Here is a 14,171-nt window from a genome sequence, read left to right as displayed (position 1 = left end):
TATTATCATCAGCAATATAAAAATATTCAAATGTAATAATAATTCTCATAAAGCACATATCAAATAATCCAAACAAATGAATGCAATGGAAATAATCAAATAATTTTTTTAACAAAATTGCAAAACATACGCAGTTTAACATTTATGAGTTTTAAAATGTATGCAATTTATTAAGTACGCTCTAAAGAATTTAGAATTTTTTAAAATTATTATGCTTAGAAATAAAATAAAATCATAATCCCTTTTCTCTTCAATAGGTGTAAATATGATACTCAGGTATTTACAGGCACCCTCATATATACCACGAAAAATACAAACCATGACTGTGAATGTTATGTTGTGGTAATCTTAGAAGCTGTTATAGACATTATTTAGAATGATATGTCCCCCCCCCCATTTTCTTCCTTTTTTTAGGAGGCATTCTACCAGCGGACAAGTGGTTAAGACCAATGAATGCTTGTAGTTTGCACTGGTTCAAGCTTATGCAAACAGGCAGGCTAATAGGATTTTTCTTGTGGTTCCCCCTTATGTAACATGTATGTGAGTCAGCTGCTCTTACAAAGTCTTCCATGAAGGCATTTTCCCTTAGGCAGATAGCTCTTATGTGCTTTGCCATAACTTTTTAAAGTGCACATTACTTCATTTTTTGGGAGCAGGGGGATAATTCTTCTCTTATGGACAGCTTTTATGCAATGTCTGTTCATTCTGCATCACACATTTACTAAATTTACAAGAAATAAACAAAAGGAATTTATTATTTCCAAGCATATGGCATGTTGGCATAAATCGCATATTCCAATTTTGATATAGTGAAACTACACATGATGACAACAATATGATAAAAATGTAATATTAACAACTACAATAAAATAAAAACTAGAATAAAAACAGGAGAATGGTTCGCTGGAAGTCACTTGCCTTCTCATTTAGTACATTTCATATGAAAACAGAGAGTAAAAATCAGTTTTGATGCAATTGCCACCAATAACTGCCAGAAATAAAAAAAACTCTATCTATCTGATTTAGCTGCCTATGTTTAAAGTAAATTTTAATGTCAAAAGACTGTTGGCGGCATATCGGCAGTACTAACACCCAGTACTGCGCATAGGCTGGCTAACACCCAGTACTGCACATATTATAAATTTAAAATAATATACAGAAATAAAATATCACTTCTATAATTCAGAAAGTTTTTATAGCAAAATGAGTAATAATAAGAATCCATAATAATCCCAAAATATTTTTGTTCATATACATAATGTATAAGATAACATGGTATCTTGTGAACTTACTTTTGCAGCTCTCAGTAACATTTCTCTTTCCTGCTCACTATGTCGTCGTTTTTCTAATTTATCTAACTCTTCAATAAATTTGATTTGGCCTTTTACATCTTGTGTCATTTCATACCTGCTGTCAGTCTGGAAAACCAGAATTATTTTGAAATTTAATATTAAAGAATAATCCAACACTTTTTTTTATGCAAAGATACTTTAAAAAGGTTTTTGGAAAGGATTCAATATTTTGTCTCTGAACAACAGTCTACAGTTTCAACAATTCAACTTTATTTTCATTTTGGCAATTTTAATACATTATCAGAACACATATATTTTTACAGGAAAGAACTAAACAATTTACAAACATACCTTGGGATTTTCAATACGATGCTCAGAAATAACGCTAAGTTTTTCAATCAAGGTTTTTAATCTAGTTTGGGAAGCATGAGAAATTAAATTAACTACATCTGGAGAAACATCTTCTAAACCTTGCTTTTGAGCTGTAAAAGAAAATTTAGTTTAATTACGGTCTTCTTCAAACTAGTGTTACTGTTACTGCAAAGTTTTTATAGGTTTAAGAGCTGTAAATGCAAGTTTTAATTATTACTTTATTATTACTTATTAACACACAATTTTTATAAAAAGTATTCTACTGTAAGTAAAGAAAGTTTAAAAACACTATTAATTTTCCTTTTAAAAGAAAGAAAAACAAAAGAAGGGACGTGATATATCGTTCGGGAATTTTAATAATGTGTGTAACTGTACTACACATGAACATTAATTTGATTTTATATTAAAAAAATAAACTTTATTATATAATTCAAGCAAAAGAAAGTTCAAGAAATCTGAACATTACCATTAGTCTATTTTTTAATCAGCATACTTTTTTATGCTATGATGTCAGATTTTGCATTGATATAATGAATACAAGACTTTAATGCATAATTTCACAGGTAGAATATGATGATTAATCTGAAAATCAGTTGCCACTTTATCGAAAGTTAATCATCTGTCTAAAAGAACCATGTTACAGGCACATAAAATGTAGACTTAATTTAAGGCACTACACAAATGCCTGACTCTTTCCTAAAATGAGTGGCATCATTTTCAAATTTTTTACCTATTCTTTTAAGCATTTTATTACACCAGAAAATAATTTCCATATTCTGCTTTGATGAATTACAACACCTAATGAACTTTACAATAATACAAACTATATCACTGAAAACTAGTCTTCTTTCAAGCAAATGAAAAGCAGGTTAGTTATAAATAATAGCATAAACCTAGCAACACCAAACCTAGGCAAAAATAATAACACAGAAACTAAGCACCATGTTGATGTTTAAAATAGCAGTATTAACAGAAAAAGAAACACAAAACATTGCAGAGAATTTCTGAAATAGTTCTTATATGTCACTACTTAATAAGTAGGTAAAAATAAATAAATAAATAAACAAACAAACCTATTGTATGTATTCTCCTTTGAAGGGCAGATGAAAATAAAAAACTCTCTTCTTTACAGGATCTGATTTGAGTGCCAACAATTTCTGCATTAGATGCCAAAATCTTCTGACTTTCTTCAATTAGATTGACGCCACCCATTGCAGCTACATCATTTATATCATCATCATCCCTATAATTATTTTGATAAATTTCAGATGAAAGTACATTTAAAATTATTAAAAAAAAAAAAAAAATAGAGTAAATATTTCACCTTAATGCAGAAAAATTTCTTTTTCCTTGATCTTTTGCAGCATTGATTAAAGTACTCTTAACTGATACTGGAAATTTAGATTGTAGGGCTGTAACTGTTGCAGGAGATGATGCAGCAACTGATGACCCAGTTATAGTTTTACTAACTAACAAGCTCTTTGCTTGGTTGTTAGTCTGCAAACGGGGCTAAATAAGTGAATGAATAAATATATAATAACCAAATATTGACCAAAATAACAATAAAATATGCAATTAAAATAATGCTAATATTTAAATGCTTACTCCTGCATATCTCTGATTCAAAACAGCCTGATTTGGCTGTAAAAGTTGTGTTGCGAGTGATGTACCAGAACCAGACATAAGACGCACTTGAGAAACAGGCTGCATTAACGGCCTCTTTTGGCCAATCTGTAAAAAATTAAACACACACATTAATAATAATAAAAAAGAACACATATTTTCAGCAAAATATTAATGCACAAGTAAAACTGAAGAAATTTTATTTTTCTGAGTTTATGATGAGATAAAAACTTAAGAAAATGTTTACCTATAAAATCTTAGATATGAAAATGTCATGCGAGGAAATATCATTTTGCTAATGACACCAATAAAATTTTTGTTTCACAATTATCATACCCCAAACCAAGAATTCTCTGAATATTTATAATTATAAATCAACATATGATTCTAAAATTATACTTCATAAATTATATGTTTACAACAATACAAAGCAAAAAGAAATATTTAAAAGTCCTTCGATTTTAAACTTTCTTACTAAGGTGCAACAAATCAAGTAAATCTGCTATTTTGTAACAAAGTTAATACTTTAATAAAATTAATAAGGCACTAATTTTCATGTGTATTCATCCTCAGATTTGTATTAAAGAACTCCATTGTTGCAACTACACAGGCTTCATCAATAATCACTGCTGTGAAATTGATTAACCGTCCTTCTGTATGATGAAAAGGATATTTAACTATATTTTTTTTGGTAAAGGTTATCAAATGATTTGATGTGTTTTGATATTTTTATTTTAACCTTATCTGCAAAGATAATTTTGTATTTTGAGTTAAAGCTTATAGATGGCATTGGCTGTAGGGGGAGGAAAAGGCAGGGGGAATTCCCTTTACTGATGTCAATACAGCAATATGTCTCAATTTTTTAGGGACAGCGTAAACGTTCTGCAAGAGGATGATAACCGTAATTTTGTTGAAGTCTATAAATGTTGCTCTTACTTTATCTGGGTTGCCAGAACTGAACCAAAGTTGCAAAACAAATATTGAGTAAAATTATGTTCAGCCAGTCCTCGTAAATATTCGAATCAGGAATTTGAATTTTTAGATCAGAACACAATACGTGGGGATATATCTTGGGTGCCTGGGGTCCTATATTAAAAGAGTTAAAACAGAACAAAATTTAGTTTTCAGATTTGGGAGCAGACTGTCTATAAATCAAAATGTTCATTGGTAGTGATATCTAAGAAAAAAATCTTACAGGCCAAGTAGAACAGCTGAAAAGAGAGTTGACAGCAGTTTGTGATGATTTTTTTAATTACAAAGATAAAAATATTTCAACTCTGTGTGCAAGTTCAGCTGTTCGCAAACTTAAAATTTCCGATCTTTGCAGCTCTGAGATGACTGGAACATTAGATGCTCATCAAAATTCAACAATGCTGCTGAGAAAGATATTGCCTATGAACAATTTCTGAACTCTCTTACGTGAAACAAAGATGGTCGTTATTGCGTAGAGTTACCTTGGTTAGAAAATAACATAGAAGTACCCTCAAATCGCTATGTAGGGGTAAGAAGATTATTTAATGTTAGTCAAAAACTTAAGTTTCTGCATAAATATGAAGAATATGACAGAATTTTCAAAGAATGGATAGAGGAGAGTGTAACTGAAGTAGTATCAGAGAACGAATTAAATTTTAAGGAGCAGTATTTACTGCATCACAATTTAAACCAGACAGTGCCTCGACTAAAGACTTGCTTTTGACGCATCGTGTAATGTTAGTAGACTGCCCTTCCTTAATGACCGCTTAGTTAAAAGGCCCAATTTGACAGAAGAAATTTCTTCAATTTTGTTGAGATTTAGAGAAAAATGTATTGGCATTACTTCAGATACCCAGCAAGCATTTCTACAGATAGAGTTACAAAAAGAAGAAAGAGATTTTTTGAGATTTTTATGGTGGGAAAAAGGTAACGTGGTGAAGTTTCTCTGCCATACAAGGGTAAAGTCAAGGGTTTTCGGGGTAAAGCCTAGTCCTTTTCTATCAGGGCAATTATTTCTGTACATTTGTCACAAGACCTAAAGAACAAAGTTTTACTGCTCAGAAATCATATCATTTTATATTAATCATTGTGTAACCTCGGTAGATAATGAAAAGGAGCTAATGGATTTTGTGAAATATTCTACTGAAATATTAGCTGGCGCAAAAATAGTGAAGCAAAAATAGACTTATGTACATTGACCTATGGTCCAGTAGAGAAAGATGTTGAGTTAGTTCTAACAGATTTGAGCACACAACCTACACTGGAGAATCCCGTACCAGTTTTAAGGATTATGTGGGGAGAAAAAAATAAACTTTATATTGAAAATAAGACTGTATAAGAAATTTATCGAAAAGAGAGATTTTATCCCTCCCACAAACAATGTTTGATCCTTTGGGTTTCATGACACCTATTTTATTGTCTGCAAAGTTATTGTTAAGGAAATTTGGGCAATATAAGTAGACTGGGATAATCCCTTACCAGAGAGTATTAAAAGTAAATTTTTGAAATGGTATAATAAATTACTTATTCTGAATGAGTTGAGAATTCCACAACGTATAGCATTTCGAGAAGTTCCTGGTTACTTATTTTTTTTATGCTAACCAGCAAGCTTATGCCAGTGTACTTTTTTTGAGGTATGAAACTGAAGAGGGAGTTAGTTTTGTGGTGGCTAGGTTGAGAGTTGCACCCTTAAAGAAATTATACCACTTCCTGCCTAGAACTTATAGCATGTGCCCTTCCAAATAATGTGACAGAAGTGCTTACATTAGATGACATCCCAAAATATGTCTGGATCGAATCCACAACCATCACGTCTTGAATTTAAAGGAATGATGCATGAGGGACCGTTAAGGGCAATCACATTAAGGAAATTTATACTTTCGCAAAAGCAAATCAGTGGTCATACGAACCAGACCATTCTAACTCAAAATGGATTTACCTTCCTGTGGTTCTGCCTTCTTCAGTTTTCAGAATTAGATATGTGGAGCTGGCCTTGTTGGCTAAGACCCTACAGATAGCTGGCTAAAATTAGAGGTTAAGCCAAATGAAACAACAGATTTTTCAGATTGCAGGAAAGGAATAAATTAAAATGTAAATTTTAGTGTAACTTCAAAAGATGATGATAATAAGTAGAAAGAGAGGTTCTTTAAATTTTCAAAAATCACAAGAGTTTTATGTTGGATAAAGAGATTTATAAAAAATTGCCAAAAGAAGATGGTAAATCAAGAGCTTTTCCTGTGTGCTTCAGAGATAAAGGCACCTTAAAATCATACTTCTTTCACTTGTTCAGGTAGAGAGTTTTCCAGAGACTAGAGACTCTATCAATGGTCTTTTAATCATGCAAGATCAGAGTGGCTTAAAAAGAGTAAAAACAAAAATCACCAAACGAGATGATTCTTGCATTTCACTACCCAATTTTATTACCTTCTAGGAAGTACACTGTTGACTATTTAATCAGAAATTACCATTTAAAGTATTCTTACGTCAGCATACAAGCACTAAGTGTTTTAATTAGAGAAGAATTCTGGATCATTGGTGCAAGATGCACAATTACATCCATTGTAAAGCAGTGTCTGATGTAAAAGATTTTCCGCTAAAACTACAACTACTGCATCCATTACCACTGAATAACTGGAATTCAAGATGCTTTCACATTTGAAGTTATCCGCCCACTGCTGCTTGGTGGGGTGGATGGAGGAAGCGTCTAGTCCACACCACCAAGAATTTACTTAAGAAAGTCTTAAGATAAGCTTCAATACATTATGAGGAGATACTTATCATTATTCGTGATGGAGAAAAGTAAAAAAAAAATAAACTGTCGACCACTCACTTATATCTCAAATGACTCTGAGGACCTTCTACCATTAATGCCTTCCATGTTCTTACAGGACATCAAAGTTTCCGGTACAGCAGATTTAGATATGTTAGACTGAGAGAAATTCTTGGTTCGTCAATGTTTTTGCCAAAAGCTACGAGAACAGTTTCGAGGCCGTTTTCACAAGGAGTATCTTGGACAGTGCAAAAGCATGGAGAGAAACACTGTGAATTAAAAGTAGGAGACATTTTATTAGTAGATTGTCAGAAACTCAAAAGAGTTAACTGGCCAGTTGCTCATTTCCAGCATCTCTCTACAAGCCGAGATAAGTGTGTAAGAGTTGTAAAAGTGAAAACTAGAAATAGCATATTAACTTGGCCTGTGCAAAAACTCTATGCTCAAGAAGTATATTCCCGCACTGAAGATAGTACTATTTGTTTTTTTGATTTTACTTCCAAAAATCAAAAGGTGGGTAGATTTAAAACTGTATGCTGAAAAGGACTTTTAATTATTTTACTTTTGGTGAAAATTATAAATGATATGACGTGTTTCAATATTTTTATTCTTACCTTGTATGCGAAGCTAATTTTGTATCTTGAGCCAAAGCTTACAGATGGTGTTGGATGTCAGTGAAAAAGGAAGGGGGATTACCCTTTCTGATGTGAGCAATATGGCTCAATTTTTAAGGGACAGCAGAAAAGTGCCACAAGAGGATGGTAACTTTAATTTTGTTGAAGTGTATAATTATACTGTGTTATGTTGGAATTATATAAGTGTTAAGAAATGAAGCTAACTCATTCATATTTTTTTTCTTCACTAAGACACTACCCAGGTAAATTTTCACAGTATGTTATTTTTTTTTGGTTTGTCCTATGATATACTATTCCTAAACGGAAATTACTTCCAGTTTGAATATATTTGTTCCCAGAGTTCTTGTCTTTGGTGCATCTGCACTAGGTGTTGGACAAAATTATAATGGTGATAGTAAAATTCTGGCCAGCATAATCACAGCTTCAGTCTAGAAATGGAATCTACAAGTCTCACATACCTCTTCTTTCTACAACCACTTTTTAAAGGGTACTTTCCACTTCAGGAAAGAATTTAGATGTCTTCACTGGGTAAACACTGTGTAATCACAAGAATCCATAATTATGGTTAAAATAAAAACCAGTGAAACTAGTTGTGGAAAATTTGAAAATATAATACTGATTTTTGCTGTTTGACTTCTAAAAGAAGCAACCATAATTTTAAGGAAGCGGTTATTACTGATCACTGTACCAATTAGGCAACCAAAATTATGAGCCATAATTCAATTCTCTCAAAGTATTGAAACCTTTAAAAATGTATTTCTTGAAAGAGTTTTGCAGAATTTTAGTTTTGGCATTGTGCTGATATCTTTTCATGAATATCACTACTCATAATTAATAATCCTACTTTCACACTTTTTGTAGTAATATTAAAAAACAATAGACTATAAATGATATATATATAAGACTTTTAAACGGAAGCATTAAGAATTTTCTTTTTACCTTGTTTTCTAATTTTTGTAGCTCAATGCACAAAATTTCTTGACCACAAAGGTCTTTTTTAGTTTTTCTCCTTTCTTTAATTACATATATATATAAAGAAACCTGCCTTTTGAATAAGCCAACACAGTTCAAAAAGATCTTTTTGCTTCTCCTCCTCAGATAAAACAAATTTAGATGGGGAAAAACTAGATTTCAAGAATGTCATGAGTGATAGTAAAGTAATCAGATTTACCTTTAATGTTAATTTATGACAGAACCATTTCACACATTATTTATTCATAAATCCTATTGCAGTTCAGAAGCTGAGAGGTTGAAGAGATTTATGAATTAACTCTACCTGTACTTGTTGCAAATTTGAAGCATGAGGATGTGGCAATATTAGAGCTCCAGGTGGTGGAGGTCGAACACCTTCAATTGTTAATTCTTTTGTGATCAAAGAATGCCTTAAATATGGCAAGTTTTTCTGAAAGTAAAAAATAAGAATTAGAGAGATATTGCACTCCCCCCCGAAAAACTTTAAATAATACATACATATTCACATTTTCTTTAAAAATTTTATAAATATCAATTTTTTTTTCAAAAGGCAAAAAAATAGTACTGTGAATTTATCAGAATAATATTCACAGTATTATTTTTTGCCTTCCTGAAATGGAATCTGAAAATTGCATATTTTTTTAATCTCATGTAAATTCAGTAATTAAGATATACAAAAATTATTAAACATGAAACTTAGCCACACTTTGAAATACAAGGATGTAGAATAATCTTTAATTTCATGCAATTTTAATATAACATTGTTTTGATGTTGAAAATGAATATTTTTACGTGAAAACTCATCACAAAATTAACATAACAAATTTTCAACAATTCATGTAACCTAATTAATTATAGCCCATAATATTTTACAATATAATAGGCCAAACTTTGTAAATTCAATAAACAATACTTTTTAGTCCACTGTTAAGTACAATGCAACATATTTAAAATTAAATAAATAAGTTCCTTTTACTTTGTCATTTTAAAAATGATTTATTGAAATAAAAATTTCCAGTAAAAGGAATTATCCTTTGAATAACCATCGTGATGATTCCCCCCCCCCAGATTACAGCAAAGCCCACAACGGCAATCTGCCTAATCTCAATGCACAAAATTTCTTGATCACAAAGGTCTTTTTTAGTTTTTCTCCTTTCTTTAATTACATATATAGGAGGTTTCATGATAAACTTTATGGGGGAAACTGGCTCAAATACACATCCTGTTAAAAAATGATGTGTATATGGAAAAACCACAAAATGCTCATGCCATTTTAAAGGTTAAGAAGAATTATTTCTTTTAATTATAAAACTTTGGATGCATTGTTTAACACCCTACGCCTTTTACAGACTACAGTTTGGAACATGCTGCTTAATGCTTACCTGCGAAGTGATCTATCTGTTATATCCAATTCCTAAGGAATGGTTAATAGTTACAAAATGCTGCATATGAAGAATTTTATCTGTCACGTTATGTTCAGAGAGAGTCAGAAGTTACTGTGAATTGACACATAAGATAGTTTGATGTATGATTTTTTATTCTTTACTCAGAATGATACTCATAATAAATAATAAGAAAAAACATTCAGATAAGAATTTAGGTCCACAGGGACATTTTAATTTAATGCGTGATACTAAATACTAACTTTTCAGCATAATATAACTGTTAATAAGCACGGTTGCATAAATTTTATTCAGCATATTTTTCTTTTTAACAAAAAATATCACTGTTAATTACAAATTAAAAAAAATATTCAAGTATAGCTTACATAGCAAACTCACTTTTAAAAAAGGAACTAAATATGGTTGAGGTGCAGAATTTAGTTCTTTTTGTAGTTTTGCAGTAAACTCTTCTGCTTGCATTGTCCCATCCTGCGAAAAAAATAGCAAAAATTAATGCTAAAAAATTATAAAGCATTTTTTAAAATTATATGACTACATTATACTCAAATTATATTTTTTCATAAAATTAAGGAGAGATCAATGCATTGAGTTAAAATATAATTTTGAAATATGACATTAACGCATTTTCATTGCAAAATTCAATACAAGAACTTTTTATAGTTATTTAAAATAATGTACCTTAACAACAAAGAAACAATCTGCCTTTTATTCTGTATATTATTTGCCCGAATGTTAATTTTAAATTTAATCATTTTGTTGTTAAGAGTTTTGAACTTTTTAATAGCTATTCATACTGTGCCTTACAAATTCTCTGATGTCCTTCTTCTTCACTTTCCTTCTGATTTTCTGCTTCTTATTGGTTTGGTATTATTCCTGAAACGGAATTAGAAATGTTGTGGCAACTTTTCCTTAAAATAACTTTTTCATACCTCTAGAATATCAGCAGGTAAAAAAAAAAAAAAGAAAAGAAAAGAAAACGAACATTACTTATCACAAATTTTAAAAGAATAACTCTCTTGTTTTCAGAATTTTTTCATACCATATACTGCTAGTCTTTAATTATAAAAATATGAATGAACTTTTTACCTGCTAATATTTCAGAAACAGTACATAAATATTTTAAGAGAGAAAAGCAGCCACAACCAATAATTCGTAGAAATACCTAAAAGAATCTTACATAGAACCAATAAACAGCAGAAAATCCCAAAAGAATAATAAAGAGGAAGACTTTGAAAACGCACTGGGCACAATTAATACAAGTAGCCATATCAAGAGAATTAAATAGATAATTTATAGAATATGAGCTTAACAAGCAAATAAATACAACAGGATATTATACTAATGCTGCTTTAAGCAAAAACAATTAGTTTTAAGTATCTATTTAATACACTTTTTAAAAAATGGAACAGCTTTCGAAATTCAGATACTTAATAAACTGAAAATTTAAGTTCTTAGATGAATAGCATGACAAAATTTAACTGCCAATCAAAAACTAACAAACTATTTACCTAATTTTTTCAGCTATTTTATTTGAGTTTTTTATATTTATTTTTAACAGTTTTTAACCTTCAATATTAAAATTATTTTCCTTCTTAGTTTTTAAAATAGCTTATTTTCATATTTTTCAATACAAAGTAGGTATTTCCGCTTGCAGATGAAATCAGCACTTTCTCAATGCAAGTTGTTTTTACAAATACAGGTTCTGAAACTATTCGTATAATCATATATAACCCTGTGTGAAGCAAAAGGCTATTTGTTTTAAAGGCATTTTATAAAAGTATTTATTTTATCTTAAACTAATTATTTTAAGTTACGAATCTTTATTGTAACTTCACTCTTTCTGTTTTCCTGGCAGAATGCTAATTTTATTAGTTCATGTGTACGTAAACGAGGTGGAAACAGATAGTATTTAAAGGGAAGTTTTAGATTGCTTAGAAAAAGCATATTCCATCTGTTGTAGGCAACATTACTAGTTGAAATTCAATGTTAGCAGTCTACCTTCTGCACTGCTTTATTCTTGATAACAGTGCTCGTCACATTGGTGAAGGTTTGACCCAACTTGTATTATCTCCTTTAGCTAATTTACAACTTTAAAAATTCTACCGTTTGAGTCAGGATGTATATTCTGGTTGGTTTTGTTAGTGGAAATAAGTGCCTTCAGTTTAATTATTTGAATTCTGAATAAAAGGAACTTTTACACCTTTCTAATATTTCCTGTTGTGTTAACTAGACACAGCAATAAGTCCTTTATGTCTACTAAAGAGTCTTGACTTATTGTATGCTACATAAAAGAGCGAGACTGTACAACTTATTTCATTTTTAACTACCTTAGGAAAAAAAAGTACATTTTTTCACAACATACTACAGCCAATTAAAATTTGCAGATAGCTATTAAATGCATTTTCTAGCATGAAAAATAAGCATATGTTAAATAAGAAAAGTTATAAGTGATTTGGATTGCAGAGAACCCTCATGATAACAACATGTGAAAGTGACCATTATTTTTCAGAACATAAATACTGACGATCATTTCTGAAAAAAGATAACCTCTTTAAAAGACCTAAGTCATCTGGAACCTCAGATGGTTGTTATACTGCATCTAATTCATCATGGCTACTCAAATGTTAACAAATATATAATCTTATACATATCCTTTCTCTAATTAAGGCTTGCAGAATATTTTTCAAAACTTGGTGAATACTAGTACACAACCAAGAAAACAATGATTATCACTATTATTATTTTGAAAATCGTAAAAAATCACACAAAAATTTATAAAAAGCATGGTTTTTCTGACACTATACGAAATAAGAACCTTCTACTTCAGAGTATAAGAAACCGTGGTTTGAAATAAAATTGACTTGAATTTTAAAAATATATTTTATGATTTTTTTAATTATACTACGAGATACTGTACATAATATAATAACATTATGAAACTGATGCAGCTTTGATATAATAGATTTAAAATTCAAAAAATAAAAAAATAACAGAGTTACATTGCAGGATTTTACACAGGAAACTATAGTAATTCCATAAAAATAAATATACACCTTAATTACATTATTTCAAAAAGGTGTTTTTCAGTTAAAATAGTAAAGTATGACAAAAAGAGATCCTGTTTAACATGAAGTTTAATATTATATTATTAAGAGTTCTGCAACAGTACTCAGTTCTTATAAATCATATTAGGATATGCAGAACATATAGATTTAAAAAGCACTGGCCTGTCACAGCACTATAAAACTTAAAACCTCTCTCTCCTTATTTAGTTTCTATTATTGCTATATGATTGCAGGTTAAATAAATAAATAAATAAATAAATAAATACAGTACAAAGTCTGAAATTCGGATTCCATTATCCAGAATGATCTAAAATCCGAACATCGAAGCCACAAACTTTTTATATATATATATATATATATATATATATATATATATATATATATATATATGCTTTACGCATGCCCATTTGATTTTTCCTTCCATAATAAAACGTGGAGATTTTCACTTAAAAATTCCAATTCTTAATTTAACTTATGCACTAAATAAAATACCTCGTTATGAAAAAACAATTATGTAAGCATACATTTGCGTGATTAATAATTTGGCTCCGTAGCTGAGTATCTGCTTGGCATACATCTCAAACCGAAACATTCACCTATTTTATTTCCTTGACGCAGACATGGCAAGACATTATTTATTATATTTTGCTTTCATCACTGCATGTTTATCAATACATGACAGCTTCAATAATAACTCATGCAGTGATATCTAAACTCTTTTTTATATTAGTAATTGAATAACAAGAGTATGGCAACCTTTTATGCTGACATTACACATGGTGATGATTATAGAATTTTAAATGCTCTAAGAAATGTTGACGAGGAAAATTTCAACAAAAATTTCTTTTCATATGCTAAAAATACATTTTGTTAATGAAACTCATAGGCCAAAAGATTACATTTAGTGCTATTTTAATTAAGAACAACTGATATGTAATTCACTATAAATCCAGAAGTGGCGGCAAAATATGTCGGCACCGGACGGCAGAATTTAGGAAAGACAAAATTTTTGGAATTTGGGGAACAACCGAGCGGCAAAATTTAAAAATGAGAAGTTTTTTATGATT

At 30.2% G+C, this 14,171-nt stretch overlaps 1 protein-coding gene across 2 annotated transcripts in view; it reads right to left on the bottom strand.

Moving 5' to 3' along the window:
- LOC118198363 (transcription initiation factor TFIID subunit 4-like) overlaps positions 1-14,171 on the bottom strand; it is an 87,702-nt gene that overhangs the window by 19,636 nt on the left and 53,895 nt on the right. For both annotated transcript variants that reach the window (XM_035370026.2, XM_035370027.2), the window contains 7 exons: positions 10,418-10,507; positions 8,941-9,066; positions 3,270-3,395; positions 2,989-3,173; positions 2,738-2,907; positions 1,644-1,774; positions 1,293-1,418 (listed from right to left, as the gene is read on the bottom strand). In XM_035370026.2, the coding sequence (XP_035225917.1) occupies positions 1,293-1,418; positions 1,644-1,774; positions 2,738-2,907; positions 2,989-3,173; positions 3,270-3,395; positions 8,941-9,066; positions 10,418-10,507 (954 nt within the window). The remainder of the gene's footprint in view (positions 1-1,292; positions 1,419-1,643; positions 1,775-2,737; positions 2,908-2,988; positions 3,174-3,269; positions 3,396-8,940; positions 9,067-10,417; positions 10,508-14,171) is intronic.

The sequence above is a fragment of the Stegodyphus dumicola genome, chromosome 1, assembly GCF_044657685.1.
Source record: "Stegodyphus dumicola isolate Sdum_Otavi_A_Nest chromosome 1, ASM4465768v1".
In the NCBI taxonomy this organism is placed as follows: Eukaryota; Metazoa; Arthropoda; class Arachnida; order Araneae; family Eresidae; genus Stegodyphus; species Stegodyphus dumicola.
This window is presented reverse-complemented; position numbering and strand designations above follow the sequence as displayed.